We start from the raw sequence: 24,260 nt of genomic DNA, 5'->3' as shown, positions 1-24,260 counted from the left end.
TCAAATGTATTTTGTTATATTTAAGGGCCATACGCATCAATAGAATAGAAATATATAGGTGAGGAGACATTTTAAATTGTATATTAATCACGCACAAGAAATGAGATACCTGTTTGTGTTTGGCCATTGATTCCATGATAGAGTCTCTAGTCTTTTATAGATGATATGAGAGCCTTGATAACATACAAGTGTTAAAGGGAGGCAAAGTAACGGCGGGATAAGAATGAGTAATGGGAGACGTCGAGCATATTAGGTTGGAAGAGAGAGAAAAAGTTTTTTATTTTTAGCTAGAACACGAAGTACATGATTTTCCTCTTTTCTTACTTATGTTGAAAAATGAAATTTAGAGGCGACGGCCACTAGCCCCAGGGCTTGCCAATGCTTACAAATACTTTGCACTTAAATAACTTCAACAAATGAAAACGTTATTTGATTTACGTTTTGGACGTTATAATTTAGGCAGGGAGAACCATTCCAAGAGAAAATAATTTTAAGATGAATCCGGCCAATAATTTTCGAATTGACTATTTCATAAATATAGAGGATCCATATACGTTTGATTTAACTTGGATCCAAAAGCTCCTTCACAACGAGATTTCGTGCCCTGTTGACGGTCATGAAACACAAGTACAAGTGCTCCTCTAGTTCATCAAGCTGCTGTGCGAAGTTGCACTCGTTTTCGCCGAGGGTCACCTTCCCGCCGGCCTGGATCTTGTCGTCTCCTCGGTCGAGCCAAAACCGAACCATCGTGCGCATGTGCTCAAGCTCGTCGTTGATCCGAGCCACGAGCCGGCTAATCGTGTCCATGTCCCTCTTCAATGTGTAAGTCCCTTTGGCAGCCGCGTCCAGCTGAGCCAACACTTTTCTCAAGCCCTTGGCCGGAGCCATTTCGAACGAAGCGGCCGCTACGGCCGGCGCAGCCACCAGCATCGCGAGGCCATGAGACAGGATGATTATAGCCAATGAGCCGGTCACGACTATAAGGAACATAGCCGAGCCATGCTGGAGCCTGTCGATGGTCTTGAGCTTGGCTTTCGCTTTGCTACGGCTCGACTCGAGCCGGCTCAACAGCACGGCACAACCGGCTTGGGTGGATTCCATTTGGGCAGTCGAAGAAGAAGAAGACGAGGTTAACGGGCTCTCGCAATTCAAGAATTCGGTCAGGCGGGTTACGATGTTGGGGAATTGGTTCAACGATCCGAATTGGGAGTTGCCGAGAGACCGAAGGGCCGATTTGACGGAGCGGTATTGGACCCGCGTCCGGTCGACGTGCTTCAGCAAGGCGCCGCAGAGGACGGAGGCCTTGGCGGTTTCGGAGAAGTACTCGGCCAACAGGGACTTCTGCGCGGGCCGGATACGGGCCAGGTCGAGGATCCGTATGACGGCGGGCTGGTCCGGCTCCAGGAGATGCTCGACGAAGAGGCGGTAGGAGGGGAGGCGAGCGGCGGCGGTCGACCCGGCGGGGTCGCGCGGGGGAGGATTGTCGTCGGAAAGGGCGAGGACGCGTGCCCAGAAATCGTTGTAGGATTCCGTGCGGAAGGCGTTGGCATATTCTTCGCGCAAGTCCAAGCCGGCTTCTGGGCCTAGGGCTTCGGGGGCCGTGCCTGTGCGCCGCCGATGACAAGGCCGATAGCATAATTAGGAGGCTATACGATTTGTAGCTGAAAAGACAGGTCATGAAAACTAAAGATTGTTCTACGCCTCTCGCGGACGCCAATTCAAAAAATTATCTATTACGAGATAATATGGTCCCTACTAATTGATGCAATTTCGATTTAGGAGAATCAATCAACTACTCCACATGGATAGTCGTGCGAATTGACTCAATTCATCTCTTGAAATTACGGTATGTTGCTCAATTTAAAAATAGAAAAAAAGAGCACACTCTTCCTTACTGTTTGGTGACTAATATTTGTGCTCTTAAGAATTGTACATTAGCAACTTATCATTTCTAACCGGGAAAAAGAATTAGCTCATAGATCATATACACGAGAACCCATTTGATGATATAAGGGGTGATCAAAGATGGTGCAAAAAGGTAAGCACATCACCACAGCTCGGAAGTAATCTTTTGATGCGTGCCACGATTCTGCCCGTCATTCTGGTGCCTCGAACCGGCAATAACCGCGTGACTATCACAGTGAAGAAAGCAGAAGAAATCGGTAAATGAAAAAGGGATCATAAGGATTATTACATGTGATGAGAAATGGGAAGTACCTGAAGAAATTAGAGCGCCTCAAGAACACGAGCTAAGTGCTTTGGAATGTCGTTTTGGTGGGTGGGGAAGGCAAAATATTAGAAGTGAGGAATAATATTTATAGTTTCAAGAATGAAACATGGTTTTCTTTGCCCTGAGATTTAAGGAAACGGTTTTGGGCGGTGACCTCGTACTTGTAGTAGAAGCGAAGCGAATAATGCTCTTGTTTCTATCCGTAAAAGGTAAAGAATAGACTAACAAAGATGCAGCACGTTACGGTTGCAAGAGAGGAGATGTTCCTGCACAGCAAGAGGGCGAATTCATATTCTAAATTCGCAAAATTGCCTTCCACGTTCAATGTCAGAAACTCCTTATTAAACCTAATCACAAGCCTAACTGTAACAACCCAATTTGACAAAATCAGGGTGTAGTCGTCGACACCTGATAGCCTGAACAAGAAACGGCTTCTGACAAATTCCTAAGACAATGAAGGGAACAGGAATGAACCGAATCACCATTAAACAGAGAGAAAGCAAACTGAAATATATATGTGAAAATTGAAATTAACTCACTGATACGTTGTTTCACGTAACGGCATGTCTTACTTTAAAACTCCAAAATTAAGCGAGTTCATGTGAAAGCACTTGCCAAGATGAGTGACCTTTTGGGATAATGCCTACTTGTACATCAAACAACAAAATTATGAGGCTCGATATGAAACAGGCCAAAATAGGTAATGTTTCAAGTGAGTTAATCCAAAACCGTCATGCTAACAACCGGGCCAGCTCGTCCAGGGTCAAAGCACAATTTGGGCGAGCATATGCGAGCATATTCATATTCTGGGTATGAGGCTCCAGGTCCACCTATATTATGAAATGTGATTTCACATCATGGGCCCACCAAACTAGATATTGCGTCTTCAAAGTCCTGGTCCAGGCTAGCTGATTAACATTAGGCCTACTTTCTTGGGGACTAAGAAAGCATCGTGAGTTGAAATGGGGGACAGAGGAAAGTTGACGAGGCAAAGTTTTTATCATAAGATAATATCCAGCTAAACGAATATTCTCGAAAACTCAATTGCATCGTCCCACCTGGACCACCGCCACTCTCGACGGACGAAGATGGAAGTCGACTCTAGATGGATTCTCCTTCTTAAGTGGGTTTTTCCAGAGAAGACCCAGATATTATGAGTGGGGTTGTCAGGTGTGCTTTGGAGAGTCGGTGGCGATAAGAATAAGAATCATGTCCGGACATAGGCGATCTAGACCGGTGGATCTAGTGAGCCTGCCCGGAGTATTTCAAATCATGGCGGCCGGAAGAAAGGTTGAGGCTGGAAGAGTTGTTGAGTGAGGCCTAGTCAACTCAACCAGGCCCGAGCTCGAAGAAGCGTATGGTTCTAGAAGAGCGTTCTGTATTGGAAAAGCTTAGCCAGCTCGAACCAGATTGGGCCATCAATCGTGACCTCAGCGAACTCATTTTCATTTGATTTGACCGGTAATGGATGATCTTGATTGACGAAACTCGAGCGTGGCATCAATAGTTGACTTGACCCATTAACATGACCACAACTGTTTGGTCAAATCACTCGTTGTGCTCCACCTTTGTGTCTATCGTCGCGTTGCCATGGAGGAACATTACTTATTTAAGCTCGTGATTCTTGTTTTCCAATAGCTGCGAAAGCGAAACCATCTGTAAAGATTCGGAAGGCCATTACAATGTCATATGAGTCTTCAGAATTCGTTTAAGCCGGCCAACTAGCCTAAACCCTAATTGATGAAAGTTGTGTTTGTAAGGGAATGAATTAATGCGTTTGGTGTGTGTGAAGTAGAATGACTTTGGGATGGAAAAGTTTGCTGTCAAGGAAGGTATCAAGGACGAGAAAGTTGGAGACCCGTTACCCATGGCCATGAGCGGATAAGGAAACTAAGAATTTTAAAATTCACTACCAACAAATTGTATGAAAAATCGGAAAACTTAATCAAATTAGGAAACAAATCGAACCAAGAAACCTATCCAAATTAGAAAATCTACTGAAATTGGGAAACCAATTGAACTAAGAAACCTATTCTAGTAGGAAACCTGAAAAACTTGAACGCCAATCTAAACTAGGAACCCTACCTAAACTAAAAATCTGACCAAATTAGGAAAGAAACTTTAACTAGGAAATCTGCTGATTTCTTTAAATTAAGAAATCTACTCAAATTAGAAAACAACCTAAGAATCCTACTCAAATTAGGAAACATTTCTTTAGCCTTGACCAAACCAAATCAGTCTCGGTCTTCGACAACCTAGGAAACTGCACGTGGAACCCCTTGTCCTCACGGCATCCGTTGGATCATGTCACGATAAAAATCAAACGGATTAGGTTGATTGACGAGGTGGCCTCGTGGGTTGATTCTCCCGCATCGCTACCATGCCGAAAGCGAAAGGAACCAATCGCCACCGTCTACTTTACGTCTGTCTTTAAGCTTTTGGCATCGAAATGATCTCCCCATCGACGACCACGTTATCAGAAAGCGCTACGCAAGGTCTCTCTCTCTCTCTCTTCCGCCCATTGGACGCATTTTATAATTAATTTATTGCAATCTTGGGAAAGAAGAAAGCATCATCTCGCATGCACATATAATTACAAAAATAAAATAAAATTATAGAGCTTGCTTATGCGTCGGATTAGACACGCTTGACACATCAACGGACCTGCATGCACCCAAAGGCACTACAACGCCAACATCACCCGCAAAGAAACTCCCCCAGAAAAACGATAAAACTTCATTAAAAAAAAAGATAAAAAAAAAAAGCAAAAGGACGAGAGCCGTTTCCCTTAGAAGTCTTCTTCCTCGCCTACATCGTCGTAGCCGAGGTCGTCCTCCACCTTCTCCGCCGCGTCATCGGCGATCTTGTCCTCCAGGTGCTCGAACCCCTCCGTCAGGGCGATCCCACCGATCGCCCCGGCCACCGCGCCCACGGCCAGCCCCGTCCCCATCCCCATCCCCCGAACTTGCTCTTCTTCTTCTCCTCCTCCGGCTGCCCGTACTGCCCGTACGCCGGCTCCCCGCCGTACCCGTACTGCGGCGCCTGCCCGTAGCTCGGCTGCCCGTACTGCGGCTGCGGCGGCGGCGCGTTGTACGCCCCGTAGGCGTAGCCGCCGGCCGGGGGCGCCGCCGCGTAGTACGGGTCACGCTGCGGGGCGGCGTAGGGGTTGCCGTACGCCGGCGAGGCGTACTCCCTCGTCGCCGGCGGGGCGTACTCCCTCGTCGCCGGGGGGACGCCGTAGGGGGACGCGTGGTACGGGTCGGGGGCGCGGTAGCGCGGCTCCCGGACGCAGACCTTGACCTCGACCTTGCCGTGGGGGCGGCCGGAGGGGCGCTTCAGCTGGAGGCCGCGCTTGAGGGCCTCGCCGAAGCCGGCGTCGTCGAGGACGTCGCGGAGCTTGAGGCGGGCGGAGCCGATGAGGGGCTTGGTGTCCTCCTCGGAGCCGGCGTGGACGACGTCGATGTAGAGGGTGGCGTCCTCGATGGGGCCGGGGGGCAAGGGGATGACGAGGGTCTGGTCCCACACCGGGGACGTGTCGTTCTCCTCGTCGACCCGGGTGGAGCACTTTTTGCTCGGGTCGACCCAGAGGACGGCGTAGGGTCGGGTCGGTCCCTGGCGCCAGTTCACGTTCTTGAGGTCCTTGGCCGACGACACGGTCACCTCCAGCTCGTAGCGGGACGCCATTTCCGGGAGCGTTTTTTTTTTTCTTCTCTTTTCCGGTGGTAGAAGACGAGAGGGAGAATGCGAAGGGACTGGGGAAGGGAGAGTGGTGGGGATGGGAATTTTATAGGTGGCGTCGAGGTAGGTAGATTGGCAATTTGCCCTCGCGATTAGCGAATACTACGAAAATGCCATGCGGGGAATATCCTCTTGGAAAATACGCTAATAATATTATCCGAGCAGACCGAAAAAAAAAAAAAAGTCTTGTGCTAAGCTCTTCGAAGTTCGAACGTTGTTTTGGCAGGATCGGTTGACGGGTGAGAAAGGGACAAAATGGGAGAAAAGCGAGCGATGGAATGGCGTGTGGGTATTGGCGAATCTCTGCCTTTTTTTTTTTTTTAACCTTTGGGAATGGTTGGCCCGCGGCCATCACGCGGTGGGAACGCGGCACGCGGCGGGACCGGGTGGGCCGGGCTGGGTGGGCCCGTCGTCTCCCTTTTGAACTTCCCTCGCACGTTGTTTCCGAAAGAGACGGTCCGTCTCCCACTCCTTTCTTTGAAATTCGAATGAGTGAATCCCCTGTTTCTGATGCTAAAGTCCAGACCGCACTCCAAGTTTTTGAGAATAATGTTGGGTTGCTTGAGTAGTGCCAAGCAAGACGTACATTAATCGATTAAATTAATTGGGGTTTTCAAAAGTTATTTTAACCAGCTAGGCTTAACCCGATTAGATCTGAGCTAAATTTTTTAAATCAATTCTTATTTTGGTTTGAAATGCTAAATTAATAAATAAATCAAATAAGACAATGTAACTGTTTGGGTACCTACCCGAAACAAAATATGGAAACACAAGTAAACATTATTGCTTCTAGATCGTGAAGTCGTTGGATTTATCATCCATGTCCATAACTTTTACCTCCAAAACATAGTCTCCAAATCCTCACAATCAAGAATACCTTCACGCTCTCGACTTTGTCCATCTTATCCTCACCTCAATCTCCCTCTTCATCACCACTACTGACTCTGCCTCTACTTGTGTCGTTACTCCCAAGGAAGCTTCGGCCCAACAAGCTCGCCACCATTGTCAATGACTTCCTTGGCAAATTATCAAGCTGGCAATTGTTCTATTCATTACTGACTTGATTCTACTTTTATCGACTAAATCCAATATTTGTAGATAATAACCAAAAAGTTGATCATTTTTTGGTGTCAACAAGTTCGGGATCTATTCAAGTCAAATCTTGGGTTGAGTCACGATGGGTATACTTCTATTCATGCGAGGGTCGAGTCAGTTTGGTCTCATAACCATTGACTCCATGAATGTGTACACTAGGCCCTGCTCTATAATTTTCTTTTCTTCTCCCGCTTCATTCCAGGTTTTCTTTTTTTCTCCACTGCAAATGATTTCAGGATCAAACTCTTCTTGTTGTTTGGATTTCAATTCAAGTTGTTGTGCAAGCATTCTGATGATTCGGTCACGTTTGTCACTATTGATGTATTAGAGATGAAGATAGAGATAGAGAAACTGAAGCTCCGTATGGCAAAAGAAAAGACAAGGGAAAAAATAAAGAGAGGGGTCCAATGTACATGTGACAATCAATTAATGGACTAATGTGTGGCCTACTTGGCACTATTCAAGTACCCAATGTTGTCAGACATTTGTTGATAATAATGAAAAGGTTGATCATTTTTGGGTGTCAACAACATTAGGATCTACTGGGGACACAATGGGCATATTTTCATTTATGTTTGGGTCGTCTCATAGCCATCGGCACCATTATAATTAATTGTCATCTGTACACTGACCCCACTCTATAATTTTCTTTTATTCTCCCACTTCATTCCGAGTTTTCTTTTCTTCTCCACTACAAATGGTTTCAGGATCAAACTCTTCTTGTTGTTTGGATTTCAATTCAAGTTGTTGTGCAAGCATTCTGATGATTCGGTCACATTTGTCACTGTTGATGTATCAGAGATGAAGATAGAGATAGAGAAACTGAAGCTCCGTATGGCAAAAGAAAAGATAAGGGAAAAAATAAAGAGAGGGGTCCAATGTACATGTAACAATTAATTAATGGACTAATGTGTGGCCTACTTGGCACTAGTCAAGTACCCAATGTTGTCCGACATTTGTTGATAATAATGAAAAGGTTGATCATTTTTGGGTGTCAACAACATTAGGATCTACTAGGGACACAATGGGCATATTTCTATTTATGTTTGGGTTGTCTGATAGCCATCGGCACCATTATAATTAATTGTCATCTGTACACTGACCCCACTCTATAATTTTCTTTTATTCTCCCACTTCATTCCGAGTTTTCTTTTCTTCTCCCCTACAATGGTTTCAGGATCAAACTCTTCTTGTTGTTCGGATTTCAATTCGAGTTGCTGTGCATGCTCTCCGATGATTCGTCACGTCTATCACTATTGGTGCATTAGAGATAGAGAACTCGAAGCTTTGTACGAAAAAAAAATTAAAAAAAGGAAAAGAAAACCAAAGAGTGGGGTCTAGTGGGTAATTAACTAATGGACTAATGTACGGCCTACTCGGCACTATCCAAGTACCCCATGTTGGGTTCAAATCCCACTATGGACATTTCATTTATTTAATGGAAGGATCTATGGCCTGCGTCCAAGTGGAAAATATAAATCCCACCCTCCCCCACTGCACGCTTATTCGAAGAGCGTCTGTGGTTGAATTCGCCTTGGTGATGGTGGCGATTTTCGCGGAAGAAAGAGCCAAAAGCAGTAAATGCAAACGCTAGTAACTGAAAAAAAAAGAAGTAGTATTCGCGTCCCGGAAAGCGCTCTTTCTATCTCCTCGCATGAACTATATTCATCTGCCACTTTAACTCCAGTAGACCCTCCAATCCAATCCAACGCTCGCGCCAATTTATTGAGATTCCAAAAGTGGGGGGGGCTCGGACGCCAGAAGTGAGCTGATTTCGATTTCGCGATTCGGACTTTAGTAGATGTGGATCTCCAGTCCGCCCGTAACGTGACGCCAGCTGCGTTGTTCTGGCTTTTCTATGGGGTTGCTGGCGAGTGGGAGCGACCGAGGTAGCAGAATAATTCGCGCTGTCAAGAGGGAATTTAATAGGTGACCTCGGGAAGGTGTGAATTGACCGGTCTGCCCTCGCGACCGGTGGAATACTGCGAAATTCCCTCGCGCGGAACGTTCGCGTGGGGGGACCCTAGTCGTTTTTCACGAGTAATTAGCAGTAAGGAAAAGGCCAAGGGGAGGATGGTTGTGGGGTGGGGGTGGGGGTGGGGGAGGGAGAGAGAAACAAGAAAAGCGTGAGTGGATAAGGCCATGGGAGCGCGTGACGGAACGCTCAGCGGGTGACGTTGGCGAATATGCCTTTTTCTTTGCCTTGGAAATGGTTGGCCTGCGATTGTCGGGCGGAGTGGGATGGGACATGGCACGCACAACAACCTCTTGGGTTGGGCCTATCTCCAATCTCGAAAGTTTCCGAAAAAGACGGCCTATCTTTTGGCTTCTGTCTTCTGTATTTAAGATATATTATATTTCGACTCCACTCGAAGTCATCGAAGTCAGGATGGCCGAGTGGTCTAAGGCGCCAGACTCAAGTTCTGGTCTTCGAGAGAGGGCGTGGGTTCAAATCCCACTTCTGACAATTTTCTTCTATTTTTTCGTTGGATTTTTAGGTAGCGATTTTCGGGGAAGAAAGAAGCCGAAACGATAATGCAAAGCACCATTTCCTTGCTTTATGAATACGGATACGGATGATGGACACTTCCCAACGCGTGCGCTAATTTTATTGAAAATCCGAAAGCGTGACTCGTGCGCCTGAAGTGAACTAATTTAGATTTCAGGGTTTGGACTTTAGTAGCTCGATTTGGTTCTTCCTCCTTGCTTCTCGTTTTTTGTTGCTTTGCTTTATTTTTCTTCCTATGCGCGCTCCCGAGGGGCGAAGAGTACTTGGTGAGATCGGAGTAACCCGGGGAAGATTGGCCCTTTGATCCGTCGTAGCGGTGCGGATGCTTCGCTATGCTGATGGCGTTTGCTGTTGCATGAGATCCCGGGCTAGCTTCGGCATCATGTCTTGCCCGCCCCACTTTCTCATGCGCTCCGTCGTTTGTTCTACCTGCGAAGGACATCGGACCAAACACGTTAGAACTTGCGCGCCGATAGTCCCGTTTCTGGTTCATCTTCATCTCAGCCTTAGAAAGTGGCTTTTTTCTGCACATTTTTATTTATCAGATGCTTGGAACACCTAGTGCTTATGGAAATCCTCCTGAACATCGGTTGCGTAGAGATGTAAGCTTATTTTAGCTACTTTCAGATTTGCAGGAATAGCATTACTTACTTCCTTCTTCCAGTTCGTTTTGTAGAGCACCAACAAAAGCAACAAGGTTTGCAAGGCAGTTCCACAGATCATGCCGCCCCAGAGACCCTGAGATGTTGAGCTTTAGTCAGGATAAAGCTAGAATGAGTAAGTGTGATGGATGTAGAAATGTATCAGCTACTAAGAAGCGTCAGATGGGGAATAACACCATCAATGCCAGCAAGTTAACCTGGTACCACCTTGTGTGCGAGGAAAGGAAATTGTATTCTATCGCGACATGAAGCGTATTTAAATTCAATTAACCATTCTCACAACTGGCTGCCAAAAATGCAGTACTACCGAGCAGAATCTAGGGGAAGTAAATGTTCTACCATCACGCCTAATTCTGCAGTGTAACCGAGAAAAAATCCAAGAGGAAGCCCAAAAAGATAATAACAGCCCAGGTTTATATAGGCAACTAATGCTTGCCATCCACCCCCGACGGCAACACCTGCAAAAGACGTGAAGGTAGGGATACTTTTGAGTACACTTAAGTATGCAGCGCAATGCTGAAGGTCAAGGACGTCGTATAGAATGGAAATAGATGTCTTGAACCTGATATGACCGGCTGGACGCTATTTAAGACCATAGTCACCGCAAGCAGATATGCTAGGTGAGACACTGCCTCTTGTAATCTCTTACTGCTTGTGAAAATGATGGAGAAATGGTCTCTTGTTAGCAAAATAGCAGCCATGCAGAGAAGTCCGATTAGAAGAGACTGAAATACCGTCACATAGACACAGTATTTGGCCGCTCTCGGATGTCCCAGCCCCAGCTCATTAGAAACACGAACACTGAATGAAGGATAGTTCAATCAGACACAATACTCGGATACTTCTAACAAAACAAAAGACTTTCAGCCGAAAAAAGGAACAAAAATAAAAGACATCCATTTACTCTTAGCTGCTGTACAGTTCATGAGTTCAGTGTTCATAACATGGCCTCTACTCCAACTTTCAGTTCTTTGTTTTTGTGAACAATCCTAAAATTCATTGATTCCATATGATGAATGCAACCTAAATACCATCAGCACCATTCAAGTATGCTTTCAAAACCCTCCATCATTTCCCCCCCAAACAATGACTTTTCTCAAATCTTCATCTCTGATGCTTTGCAAAGTCATACATCGGCGCCTGCCATGAAGATGTGACAGACAATTCACGAAAGGGAGAACAGGTTAGTTACCTGATAGCAGCATTTATTCCGATGAACAACATAGCTTCCCACCCATTAAAGTTCATGCTGCGGTTTTAAATCCAAGGATGAGCACAGTGAATAAACAGACCAGAAGAACATACGTAGACACAAAAAATGACAAGGGAATGACGTCTACGCCAGTTTGGGGTCCTGGTTGGCATGAACTTTCCAGCTGCTTATATGTGAAATCACCGATCACTCACCATATAGAAAGGGAGCCAACCGCGATCACAGCATTATCAAGATGCCCAGTCAGGATGATCATACTCATCATATACCATATCTCCACGCAGAGCATCACTGCCGAGGCAAGGGAGAGCCTCACAAATGCCCATATGTCCCTAAACGCAGACCACGATGGCCCATTCCAGCCATCTTTGCAAAACCAGAAGACATAAAGGACCTGAGCCACTGTAATTCCCCAGCTCGTAATGTCATATGCAACGGCTGCACCGGCAGTGCCCCATTTGAATACACTAATGAAGAGCCAAAGCAGTCCAATGTGTGTGATCAGAGCTATGAACCCAATCCAGGCGAGCGCACTGACCTTGCTCTGGGCTTGAAGGAACTTCTGCGTGGGGAAATTGATGGCAAGCGAGAACAGTTGAGGAATTATTTGGAGCGTGAATTCTCCAGCTAGATCAGCTATCTCATCCTGTTGGCCCAGGATTTTTAGGATGGGAGTGGCGTATATATAAACAGGTAGAAAGGCGATACATGTGACCGAAAGGATTATCCATGATCTCTGCATATAAATCCCAAGCAAGTAAACCTGCCCTGCACCAAAGGCTTGACCGCAAAGCGTCTCGACTGCACTTCCCATCCCAAGCTGCAATGATTGATTCATAGGACACGATAAAAGTGGAAGACATTGAAGGTCTAAGTGCAGCTCACTTTGCAAAACAATGTCTTCTGGATGTTCAACAGATATAAAACAGTGAATAGATACATTGAGACTGTCCAATGTTATTGCCATAGGACTTCCTCAGCTTTAACTTGGATTAGACGAGTAATCACCATGTAAGTTATCCAGCATTGCAGAAAACAGCGTGTATGGAGATAGAAACAATAATCATGCGGCCACGCAGATATATAGATCAAAGGAAGATTCTTTTGTCCGTTAAAGCAATCAAAATACGCGAAACAACTACTTCTCTGACTATCAGCGTGAAATCAAAAGAGGAACGCAAATGCTTAAATCTCCAAACACACAGAACAGACATAAACGCAGCTCCAAAATGAAGGCAATTCGGACTCCAATGAAAAAAGGAAAGCTTACCATGAAGCCGAAGGAGAAGGTACCGATGACGGATAGAGAGATTGCGACGGCAGAGAGCTCGACATCGCCGATGTGCCCAACAAAGATGTTAGTGAACGAGTTGGTCCCGTACTGGCAGAGAATGTTGAAAGCAATCGGGGCGGCGATCTTCCACATCCGTGCAGTCTCTATCCAGAACACCGTCTTCGCCTCCCGGAAGCTACTTACTGGCGCGTAGTCTCCATCCTCGCCGCCACCGCCGTAGAGGAGCGGCGTCTCCATTTTCACGACCGGGCATCAACTGGGTTCGATCCTGCGTGTGGACTGGAGATCGCAGTGTCGAAGGTGACGACGAGCTAAAGGGCGCGGAGCGTGTGAAGTCGGGACTAGGGAGGTGTCGTGCCGTGCCGTGGTCGCTGTTTTATAGTCCGTTTTCGGCGAATCGGTTGGAAAAACGGCCGTTGCGCTTTTCCTGGAGTTGGAGCAGACGAAAATCGTGGCGAAAAGAGAAAGAAAGAGCGAAACGAAATCCAAACATTAAGCGACGATATCTGGACGATGCATGCGTACAGAACGAGCTTTAGGGTCGCCCGACTCTTTTCATGATATATTTTTTAGGACTCTCCGACCACGATCGAGTCGGTTTGAGCTTTAAAGAGAAATGAATATGACAGAGTAAGGGCCAGCGGATCTTCGATATCTTGTACCTCGAATGTTTGTACTCATTTCATTAGTTTAGAGTTTCCTAGTTTTCAACTATTTGGTATCACGTTTAGAGTTACCTCGAACCGGTTCGGTTCCGGTTCCCGGTTCTAAGGGGACCGGTTCCGGTTCCCGGTTCTCTTTTTCCGGGAACCGGCGGTTCCCGGTTCCGGTTCCGGTTCCCATAGGAACCGGAACCTGAGGAACCGGAACCGGCAAAGTTACAAAATAAAAAACCCTAATTCTTTCCGTGCGATTCCCCCCTCCCGTTCAACTTTCCCCCCTTTCCCTTTCTTTTTCCCTCTCTCTTTTCTCCACCTTTTCCTCCTCACGTCACTTCCTGCCCCCCACTTTTTTCTTTTCCTCTCTCTCTCTCTCTCTTCTCTTTCCCCCTCTCTCGGCCGAACCCCCACCTCTTCTTCTTCTTCTTCTTCTTCTTCTTCTTCCTTCCTCTCGCCGGTTGCTGCTTCACCCACCACCACACCGCCGCCCCACGCCCTACTCACCACCACCTCTTGGCCACCAAACCCCACCACCCACTGCTCGTCCAACAAGCCGTCTCTCCGTTGAGTCCGACGAGCTGTCTTGCCGTCCGCGCCACCGTGAGGCACCGCCGCCGTCCCCAAGCCACCATCACCACCTCTTGCTGCAGCTTGCTCGGCCGTCCGAGCCATCGTTGCTCCGAACCGTCACCACCTCCGCCCGAACTGAGCTCTTCCCCCTTGGCCGTGGGTTGAGCCGCGGCTGCCGCCTTCTTCAGTGCGCCGTTCATGCCGCCGTTGGTGCCGTGAGTCTCGTGCCTTCGTCGCCGTCGCGCCACCGTCGCCGCGTGCTCGCCGTCGCCAGATCAAGAAGAAGCTGGTGAAGAAGAACCGGAACCGAACAGGCCCATCCCTCCCTGGATTCGCATGCGAACTGACAACACTTTCCTTCACGTTTTGTCCAAAAAAAGCCGTCTTTTTATTTTATTTTATTTTTTTGTGGCCTAATTTTTTTCGCCGAAATCGTTCAGGTACAACGCGAAGCGTAGGCACTGGCGCCGCACCAAGCTAGGGTTCTGAGGTGTTTTCATGGGAGGAGTTGCTTTTGCTTTGGGTTAGAGCTTTTTAGTTGTTGCGAAAGAGACCTTGATGCTTTTCTGATTATTGCTTTTAAGCGAATTGAAGACTTTTAAGGAAGCAAATAGCTGCTTAGATACAGTGCTGCTTTGTTACTCTCGAGCACAAGCATTTTTTATATCCGATGATCTGCGAATTGTGGTAGTTTCTGTTGCTTCATGTGGTTTTGATAGTATCAGAGATGGGATTTTAGTGAATTTTAATGTTGCTTCAACTTTATGTCTTGTTAAGCTTGTCGCTGTTACAACACATTGTGTTCAACGTTCAGTGCCTTTGATCGGTTCTGCTAATGATTGGCCTGATCTTCTTATTTAGATGAGACTTATAGGCTTGTGTTGGACCTTCTTTTCCTGTTCAGTGCTTGTTGAGGTCACGGTGGTGCTTGTTCTCATAGTGTGGTAGTGATTATTAGTGGTCGTCCTTCCAGACATTGGGGAGCTTTTAGTTGTGTCAATTCTGAGGAATTTCAACTTATGTGGTATTGGTTTGCTATCTGCAATGTCTAAATAAGAGTAACATCAGTTTATTGGGCATCTTCAATAGCTTCAAGTCGGTTTAGCATGTGAAGTGTGTTCTAGCATCAGGTTGCAGGATTCATGGCTATGTTGTTATTATTGCTGCATTATTTTCCATTTTTTTAATCTAAAAATGAAAAATAAAAAAAATAAAGAACCTGTTGGAACCTGTTGGAACCTGGAACCGACCCTGGAACCTGTGACAGGGTAGGTTCCAGGTTCTTGGTTCTTACGGGTAGGTTCTAGGTTTCAAAAAATGAGGAACCCGTGACTGGTAGGTTCCAGGTTCCAAGCGGAACTGTAGGAACCGGGAACCGCTCACCCCTAATCACGATGATCTTGTTTTTTTCTCGAGATAAATATATTGAAAATCCTAAAAGTATAATTGGTCTTAGAAGTTATCAAATTGGTTCAATCAAGTCATTCCGTAAATTATATTTATTAAAAGTTTTAGGATTCGAGTATACTTTCATGATAAGTTCTAGAGCTCCATTGCATTTGCATGATAAGTTTCAGGACTTTTAAAATCCATTCGTTTCATGGAAAATATCATATTTTTAGAGAACATTTTCCCAAAAGTCATTTTCCAAGAAAATGACTCTACTTTCCTAACGATGGCCGGCCGCCTAGCGGCCGACTAAGACTTGATCGCGGATCCAGCAAGCTTGAGGCTTGGCCAATCTCACCCGAGCCCCGCCCAACGAACCTCCGGCAAGCTTGGGCGAGGCCTGAGCCCCACCCAGCTCACTAGATCTAGCGAGGCCCGAGCTCGCCGGGCTTGGGCGAACTTGGCTTCACCAGATCGGGCTAGGCAGAGCCTCGCCGACCTGGGGTGGGGCTCAGGCGGCTTGCGGCCGGTCACGCCGCCGCCATGGCCGCGGTTAGCAACCGGCCACCAAGGAAGAAGATGAAATGAAAAAAAAATAAAAACTTGATTTTTTAAAAAAACAAAAAAGAAAAAGAAAGCATAAATGAAAATAAATAAGGTGAAAGAAGTTATGAAAAATGTTTTTTTTTTGGTAAAAAAAAGTTATGGAAAATGTTTTCCTCTTCTCAAAAGAGGGAATCATTTTCCACTACTTTACAAGGAGATTTTCCATTGATCGGAAAACATTTTCTTTGACCATCTATTTTCCGCCATCCGAACACTGGAAAATTCGAAAAATGTTTTCCCGGAAGTTGTTTTCCGCGAAACACTGGAAATTTCGGAAAATATTTTCCCGGAAGTTGTTTTCCGCGAAACAAACGGACCCTTAATGTGTTTATTCATTTTTTCTTGGTACATAAGGTGTATATGTTGATTTGTTGCCTAATGTTTCGTTCCTTCTCGCTGAGTACTCAGAGAGAGATGTGGCTGTGACGGTCCGGACCGACGATGGGTCCGGTCGATCTGCCCTTTTCGTTCCTGTTCCAGATTCCTGATCTCATGCTTCTGCCAGATCGGAGTGGGCCTTCGGTTTGAGAAACCGGGTTTTCTTGCTTTATGGCTTTCAAGGGGGCCACGTCCATGGGTTTATCTTTCACTGTTTATTAGGTTTTGTCCAAGACTGACGGTCATCATATCCCAACCAATGTGTACTGGGTGCCATGCTCCGTTGCTACTGCCGACTCACGTGTTCAACATGCGCGGACTAGAGATATCAAGGTGGGTCATTTATAAGTCACTTTTTAATCATTTATAATGAGTTAGGCTAGCTTTAAAAAAAATGGGTCATAATAGGTTTAGAGTTATAAAGTTAGATATATGGATTTTAAATGAGTTTAGGTTTTGCCCATATCCAGTCCACCAATCTATCTATGGCAGCAAGTCCATCCTCTGGCACCTCTCCGAGAAGGACAAGATCTACAGCATACGGCGACACTGCCTCGCCGGCCACTCCCATTTCGTTCAAGACGTCGTCCTTTCCTTCAATAGCAAGTTCCCCTCTCCGGCTTTGGGGACTGCGAGCTCCATATCTTGGATCTCATTGTCTACATCTGCACAAATTGATCATTTTCTCTTTTGCCAACACTTCAAACTCTTGTAGCATCTTGTTTATTAGGGGTGACCACGGTCTGAATCCAATTCGAGAACCGGTCTAGTTACCAATTCCCAAAATTAGAAATCGGCAATAACCGGTCCGGTTCTCAACTCTGTATAAGGAATCTACTGATCGGACTAGACCATATAACTCATTTCTTTTTCTTTTTTTCTTTTTTTCTCCTTCTATTTTAATTAGTTTAAGTGGAGGTTTTATATGCTTGGCTCCAGTGGGCCACTAGAACCAAGCACTTTAGAACTTTGCCGGAGAGCCACAAAACACTCTTGTTTGATAATCAGGATAAGTTTTCATAGTCTTTTATTGATTTTTTTTGTGAAGCCCGCGATATGTCTAGACACTTCCAAGCTTCAATGATTAAATTTTGCCGGAGGGAATTAAGGGACAGATAGCAAAGCAATTTCCAGGCGCATTAGTTGAAATATCAACTCACTTAGGGGATCATTGCAGGACGATGTATGGTAATTTGTAAGTTTCCGAATCCACAAAACTCATCACTCAAAAGTCTGTGCATGTATTATAAGAAATTAAAGAAAAATGCATCTAATCTTGATCCATCCTGAGAACCGGACCTTCTTGAGCGAGCAAGGTCAGTTCTTGGAATTTGAAACTAACTTGTCAATTCCGGTCCAATTCCAAGGTGAAAATCAACTCATCATAAAACCAATCACTCTTACTTTGGTTTTGTTTACAATTCTAGTGGTGGACACGCACTCCATCAATCAGTCTTCTGGTTTGAGCGTGTCTGGTTGCTTCACTTTCGAAAATGGTGGAAATTGTGGGGAAGTATCGACATAACAAGAGCGTAGATTTTGTTGCGAAACTGTTGCGTGCTGGTCTATTTTGGCTTGAGCTACCTTATTGCCTTAATTAATCGTGATAGTACTTTGCAGATTTTTCAATGATGGTGCACGGAGTAAAGACTGAGTTTAGATGACAGAGTTTCATTAGCTAATTAGGGTGCGTTTGAACAGAAAAAAGCGTTTGCTAAACTTGTATAATTTCTGTTCCTAGAATAGAAAAAGAAAAAAAACACGTTTAGTAAATTTATATAATTTTTTTCTTTTAATTTTTTAATATTTTTATTTTATTTTTCCTTTTTCTTTTTTTCTTTTGGCCGATCGGTGGCCTTGCCCAGCCATGGCGACGCTCCAATGAAGTTGCCAGCCCTCAACGGCTAGTCGTCGGCCATGGCCGAGGTCAGCAACCGGCCAAAGAAAAAAGAAGAAGAAAAGAAAGAAAATGAAAAAATAGGAGAGAGAAAAATGGTTTCTCGGAAGTTTTTATTGTTTCTTATTTTTGTTCGAAATAAAAGTGTAAACAAACGCGTTTTTTTTTTTTTTTTTTTGTTCTCCAAAACAAAAGAACAGAAAATTGTGTTCTGGGAAATAAAAAAAGAACACAAACAAACAGGCCCTTAGCCTCGCTCATGCTCATTTTGGAAATTGCTGCACATTGATTTCAGGTTCGGAGTTGATAATGGATTTTATGGAGTGCCTATGAATTATTGTTTGTGTTTATGCGTGGCTAAGGAAGATGAGGAAATGGGGCTGTTTTTTTCTTCGGAAAGAAAGTTGGCTCATCCGAGAGACTGATTGTATTTTTTGGTTGAAAGAGATTGGTTATATGGTGCTCCGCATTTATCGACCCAAACGACTAACGTGGGATTTAAAGAAAATACATTTTCATCCGTGTACTTCAAAAAATGTGTGATTTTGGTCTTAATATTACGTTTTATGACGATGTTAGCCTTTGTTTTTCTTTTATTTTGAAGACGAATTAAGTACTCTCTAATTGCTAACGGTATAAGATCGTTATACTTCTTTGGACGAAAAAATACGATTGATGATGCACCGATTGCTTGACAAATGTATTGTTGTGTAACAAATTCATGGCTTGCTTGTCAACTGAGATGTGCAATTGTGAAAAATGAGCAAAAGAAAATAAATTAGTATGGACTTATTTTTGTTATTATAAAAATGTAAATTGGCTTTCATCAAGCGCAATCCAATATATTGAACCAAAGCCCGAATCCATTTCGTGATTGATGAATGATCCAAATCATATTTTCACCACCATCTTTAAGCCCCCGTTTATAACCCGACCCCCGAGCTCTCTCGCTAACTTGAAGAGTCGATTCATTCTTCAAAAACAACAATTCAAAGAGAAAAATTGCTAAATACGAATCTTGAATCGAGCTAGATATGGATAGTGAAATTTTATATTGCATATACATGGATCAAAATGGGTTAAATTAGTGAATTTAGATCACATTATTTTTAATCCGATCTATTAGTCTGATGGGCCTAAGGTGGGCCAGTGAAGTGATTTGGGCTCTTTCGCAGTCATTTTCATTCTCTGTCCCGCGTCTTTTGTCAGAGCAATCGGTTTCTTCGCATCAACTCTAGAATTCGTCTACGTACCTTTCTTTTTCGATGTGCAAGACATACCTTTTGGTCATATCACTCAACAAACGTTGACCATACGGTATCCATCAAGTTATGTCACTCTATATCTAAGCCACTCTGAAGAGGAAATTTGAGATTTTTTTTTTTCTGTCTAGTCATCTCATTATTTTTAAAATCTCTGTGAGAAAAAAAGAATTGGAAATTGCATTAATCAATACTGTCATATTCTTTGCACGTATACTTTTTTGTTTTCGTCGCTATCGCTGTAAATGATTAAGTAAAAACTTCATACCTTTTGTTATAATTTTCAATTAAAAAAAAAGCCAGAGTTCTGGTAACTTCATTTATTATTGGTATGCTCATTAAATATAGGGTTGGTTGCAATCTAAAAAGGGCTGTTATTGTCAGAATGAAGAGGCCTCATAGCAGTGAAATGAATCCACAAGTCAATGGAAGCATGTGTACTTAAACCGCTTCACTAGTGGCTGTAGACATAGCCCAGTATATAGTCTCTTCACTGGATTTGAATAGAGTCCTGCTTTTTATTCTTCCAGGATAAAAGAGACTTTTAAAGGAAGAAAAAAAATTGTGATTTTATTGAAATAACTAATGACATAAAGGAATTTTGACAAAGACAATTGGATAAGTGGCTCCCGCATTTGAAAATCAGTTGTGCAATCAAATATTCAGGATTATTGCAGATCTAGTGGCGTTTGCAACATTTTTTTCATAAGAAGACTCAATAGAATTTGTACATTCAAGCATTTGAATTATCGAATATTGACTTCCAAATACTTAATGATATCGAATATCGAATATCAAATGTAGGATGCGTACGTCCATCTAATTTACAGGAAATCATATATTCCTTCGTATCTAAACCATCCTCGTGTCCAATCATAAAATACGTGAAAGACCCACCCGATTTACTTATAAAAAAAAAAACGGGTAAAGCAATTTACCCAACGGATTACCCCCTGCGAAAAGAGAAGTACTGCACCGTCCATAAAAAGAAAAGAGAAGTACAGCAGAACGCAGTAGATAAAGAAAGCATACGGTAAAAAACCTGCCGGCCCAGCCCCATTCCGAGGAGGGATTTTTCACCATCGCCGATTGGGTACACGTGCGAGATCACGTGCCCTCCCCCTTCCCTTCAAAACCCCCTACTATTCATGATCGCGAACGAGCGTGACTCACGACCCGACGCGTTCCTCTGACGAGATCTAGCGAGGCGCGAATCCAACGGCCCCCGTCAGCCTCGTTTACGGCGCGCGCTCGGCGACGAGGGAGATGGAGGAGCGAAGGGTTATTTTATGCAGTTTATGCTGCGGCGGGTGGCGTCAGCGGGGCCCGCGGTGAGCTAAAGCGCGATTGACAGCTCAGCAGGCCCCACCCCCCCCCCAATGTACTTCCCCGTTCCGGATACCGCCTATGGCCGGTCGCGGTGGAGCGAAGTCAACTCGGGAACCCACACGTGCGGCCGGTGGGGAGAGACAAGTGCTTTCCTTGTTCTCTGTTCGCGACATGCATCCGAACGGATCGAAACCAGATAGCTTCGCTTTCCGATTCAGTTAGCAGACGACACTGTAGCTGCCTGCAAGGCAATTTTCGGAAAAGAATAAGCGAGGATCCTAGATTTCTAGATTTAGGGTGCGTCTACTTGGAAGAAAATTTCTCGATAAAAAAAAATAATTTCTACTAAATCATTTTTCGAGAAAATGATTAATTTTTCTTTATTTAATGATATATGACTACAAACGTTTTCTGGTATATAAGTTTCATTTGGAAAATGATTTAAATCCCATAACTTTATCTAAAGTCATAAATAATTCAAATCCGATTGAGTTAACAAGTATTTGGGTTTGCATATGGGAAATATTGGATTTTGATATTGGCGTTACACTACTAATTGTGCACTTAAACATTCTACACTTTATGGGGTAGGCCCTTTTTTTTTTCCGCATATGGTTAAGGCACCATCTCTAAATGCATTTGATAAATTTAAAGACAGAGAACGCAAATGGTAATTTGACGAGGTTCAACTAAGTATACTTACGTCGTCATTAGGAATCCTCTCTCAATTTTTTTTTTCTTTTTTTATGGAGTCTTTGAGAGAGGGACTGTTTTTTATGGATAGAGGTTCGTAATTGTTTGTTGAATTACAGGGAATATACAATGTAATAATCGAACAAGGAAAGAATACCAAATCCAGAGAATATCCTATAATCTTCTCCTACCAAAATAAGAGGATCCTGTCGATTTAGTCGACATCATTGATAATAGATCTTTAAATGTTTTAAGTTTCAAGGAGACAGAGTTTACTTATTGCGGTTGGTTTACTTATTGTGGTTCAAAGTAAGTTTCAAAGATCTTATCCGATACTCCCCCTCGATTTTCTCCTACTTGTTCTTCATGTTATTTTATGTCTATTTATCGAGTTTCGACATTTATCATGTCAAAGTGATTTCGTCCTTGTCTATGTTGCGAATGTAAGACCCACTAGCACACGAGGGGGAGGGTTAAATTGATAAAGCTAGAGATCTAACTTCAATCTCACAATCTCTTTCCCTCAAACGAGCTTGAGTCCTACAAAGAAAGCCCTTTGAGCTTTCCCTTGAGAAAACCCTTCGATGATCGAATCAGATTGTGCAAAAGAAGAAGATGAATGTACTCAAACAAAACAAAGCCCTAGAGAAAGGCGATTCTCCAAGCTAGATGTGTTCAAAAGCGAGTTATCGACGCACCTTGTACGTGGTTAGTCCTTATAAATGATTGCAACATGGGCCAACTTGCATCATTAACTTCTTTTTCTTTTTCGGTCCAACATGAACGTCCTATTCAGAGGTCGTAAACGAGTTGATTGTAATTTGTATTCGCTGTGCGCTTTAGGTGCTTGCGCTTCGCTCTATTTAGAGACGGATTCCGCCTCTTTCCTCGATGAAACGTGGCCGTATTTGAAGTTCTTTCCACCCCATCGAAAGCACGAAGTCTTCCGGAGTGCAGCGAGTCCCCGAAACCTTCTAAACGACCTCTTGGCATGTGGACAAAATTTATTCATACCACTAACCATATGTTAAAAGTGACTCGTTTCCTACTAGTTTAATCTTTCGGAATATAAATGGTTTGTGCGGCACGATGAAGCGACAACCTCTGTGTATTGGCAAGGATTAATTAAATCGAAAGTAGGAACTTTGCGTACCACAAAAACAACATTAGAAAAAAGAAAAAGAACGGCCCTCGAGAAAAGAAGCTGGAAACGTCCTCCTCCTTGACCGCTGCCGCTCGTCGAATGTGAATCCGAACCGGGGGGAAGGAAGTTCATCCAGCATTTCCCCACCACCCGTGTATATTGCGCGTGCGTACGTACGCGAAAACGGTGTCCCGGGCACGCCGACTCGGCTCTCGATTGCGTAATCGAAGGTCCACTTGGCGACGATGAACGAGTGGGGAATTAGGATGTTGTAGTAGGGGGGAGGAACGGACGCGCCGTGTCGTCCTAGATTACGAAATCGAAAGTCAACTTGGCGATCGATGGGTGGGAAACAGGATGTTCGTTTAGGATTTTCTATGTGTCGATTCCCTAGGAGAAAATCCCTAATTAGCAATCTCCAAAAGATCCAGCGCGAGCTGATCTAGATAGTGGACCACCTGGGTTTAGCAGATAAGGTACTGAGATGTTTTGGAGTATCACTTGATTGTCCATTCAAATTAGTCACGAAATCATTATTTTTAACCAGTAGACTATTTTGCCTCGAAGGAACGCGTAATTCTAAAACCTCAACCTTTCAAGATGGGCTGTACCGTGTACGTTGCGAGTATTTTTCTTCTTCTTTGAAGATTAAAAATTGTCTTAAGCGTTAAGGAAACTGATTATGGTTTAGTTGTTAATCTCAATGGTCATTGACTCGCGTTTCTCTACGACAGTATAATAATCCTTTCACCTCGAATGTGGAGGCCACAAATCCTTTGATCTTAAGGAAGGGAATTTCTTATACCGACTTGGGTTAAGTGGATTAAGTCAATTATGACCAGCCATTTCATAGAATTCATGCCGGCCCGATGTATGAATTAATAAAAAATTAATAGTTGTGATGGAATCGAATCAATGTGCCCAGATCTAAATAAGATTCATCCTCAAGAAACGGGTGAGTGCGTGAATTCGTTATTTTTTGTCACTTGAAAAGTTTTCGGGTTCTTTCTATTTAATCATATCTTGTTCATAAGAAATTCGTAAAGCTCCCATGCAAGCGTCTTTTTCATTTGCCCAAAAATAAAAGGTAGTTCACACATGCGAGCTTTCTTCACAACCCCGCACCCCTCTCCCTCCCTCTCGCTTTCACTCTTTCTTTTTCCGAAAGTATGAGTTAGGCTCAATTACGCGATCTTACAATTACCCACAATTCGTTTTGATGATGTACATAAAGTAAAAGTCGATTCCTAGCACGATAGACATGGCCCCAATATTACTCCCGATCGACGTGTCGGGACTCATCGCATCAGGATCAGATCGTTGTATCGCTTGATCAATCGCTAAAGTTAACGTGCTGCATCTATTAGCAGTACACGAGCAAAGCATCGAAAGGTCATTACTTTACCGGCTTTGGAACTAAGGACCACGTCGAAATATTTTTATATCGTTGAAAGCATAATGAACTTGAAAGTCAAGCTTCTTCGTACAAAATAAGGAAGAAGGGAGTAGCCGACAAATGGATTAACGCATATACCTAAGTCTCCGGATTTTTTTCTATAATGCCGCAATTCCGTCGTTACCGGTCCAACTCG

General features: G+C 44.2%; 3 protein-coding genes, 1 long non-coding RNA gene and 1 other non-coding gene across 5 annotated transcripts; 2 read left to right on the top strand and 3 right to left on the bottom strand.

Annotated features, from left to right (window-relative positions):
• Window positions 1–509: 509 nt before the first annotated feature.
• On the bottom strand, window positions 510–2,281 carry LOC104448462 (UPF0496 protein At3g49070). The gene is made up of 3 exons (XM_010062289.3): window positions 2,218–2,281; window positions 2,052–2,132; window positions 510–1,604 (listed from the first exon to the last, which is right to left on the bottom strand). Exons 2-3 carry the CDS (start codon window positions 2,098–2,100, stop codon window positions 562–564), a joined length of 1,092 nt encoding a protein of 363 aa, XP_010060591.2. The 5' UTR covers window positions 2,101–2,132; window positions 2,218–2,281; the 3' UTR covers window positions 510–561.
• A 2,503-nt stretch (window positions 2,282–4,784) lies between these two features.
• Window positions 4,785–6,005, bottom strand: LOC104448451 (protein SRC2 homolog). Its single transcript, XM_010062280.3, has one exon. It carries the CDS (start codon window positions 5,912–5,914, stop codon window positions 5,123–5,125), a length of 792 nt encoding a protein of 263 aa, XP_010060582.2. The 5' UTR covers window positions 5,915–6,005; the 3' UTR covers window positions 4,785–5,122.
• A 3,441-nt stretch (window positions 6,006–9,446) lies between these two features.
• On the top strand, window positions 9,447–9,530 carry TRNAL-CAA. The gene has a single exon. It is a non-coding gene; the product is annotated as a tRNA-Leu (tRNA).
• Window positions 9,531–9,751: 221 nt separating this feature from the next.
• LOC104415413 (protein DETOXIFICATION 35) lies at window positions 9,752–12,978 on the bottom strand. The gene is made up of 7 exons (XM_010026695.2): window positions 12,718–12,978; window positions 11,642–12,267; window positions 11,427–11,483; window positions 10,797–11,035; window positions 10,574–10,692; window positions 10,224–10,310; window positions 9,752–10,001 (listed from the first exon to the last, which is right to left on the bottom strand). The coding sequence occupies exons 1-7, from the start codon at window positions 12,976–12,978 to the stop codon at window positions 9,903–9,905; spliced, it is 1,488 nt and encodes a 495-aa protein (XP_010024997.1). The 3' UTR covers window positions 9,752–9,902.
• A 2,320-nt stretch (window positions 12,979–15,298) lies between these two features.
• Window positions 15,299–17,377, top strand: LOC120291956. Its single transcript, XR_005549747.1, has 2 exons — window positions 15,299–16,676; window positions 16,814–17,377. It is a non-coding gene; the product is annotated as an uncharacterized LOC120291956 (long non-coding RNA).
• The last annotated feature ends 6,883 nt before the right edge of the window (window positions 17,378–24,260 follow it).

The sequence above is a fragment of the Eucalyptus grandis genome, chromosome 1, assembly GCF_016545825.1.
Source record: "Eucalyptus grandis isolate ANBG69807.140 chromosome 1, ASM1654582v1, whole genome shotgun sequence".
Classification (NCBI taxonomy): Eukaryota; Viridiplantae; Streptophyta; class Magnoliopsida; order Myrtales; family Myrtaceae; genus Eucalyptus; species Eucalyptus grandis.
This window is presented reverse-complemented; position numbering and strand designations above follow the sequence as displayed.

Coding starts and splice junctions, on each gene's coding strand:
- LOC104448462 (XM_010062289.3), bottom strand. CDS start 2,100: ATGACGGGCAGAATCGTGGCACGCATCAAAAGATTACTTCCGAGCTGT. Junction 1,605..2,051: donor AAGATTACTTCCGAGCTGTG/GTGATGTGCTTA, acceptor GGCGGCGCACAG/GCACGGCCCCCGAAGCCCTA.
- LOC104448451 (XM_010062280.3), bottom strand. CDS start 5,914: ATGGCGTCCCGCTACGAGCTGGAGGTGACCGTGTCGTCGGCCAAGGAC.
- LOC104415413 (XM_010026695.2), bottom strand. CDS start 12,978: ATGGAGACGCCGCTCCTCTACGGCGGTGGCGGCGAGGATGGAGACTAC. Junction 11,036..11,426: donor GGAATAAATGCTGCTATCAG/GTAACTAACCTG, acceptor TCCTTCATTCAG/TGTTCGTGTTTCTAATGAGC. Junction 10,002..10,223: donor AAACGAACTGGAAGAAGGAA/GTAAGTAATGCT, acceptor TGTCCTTCGCAG/GTAGAACAAACGACGGAGCG.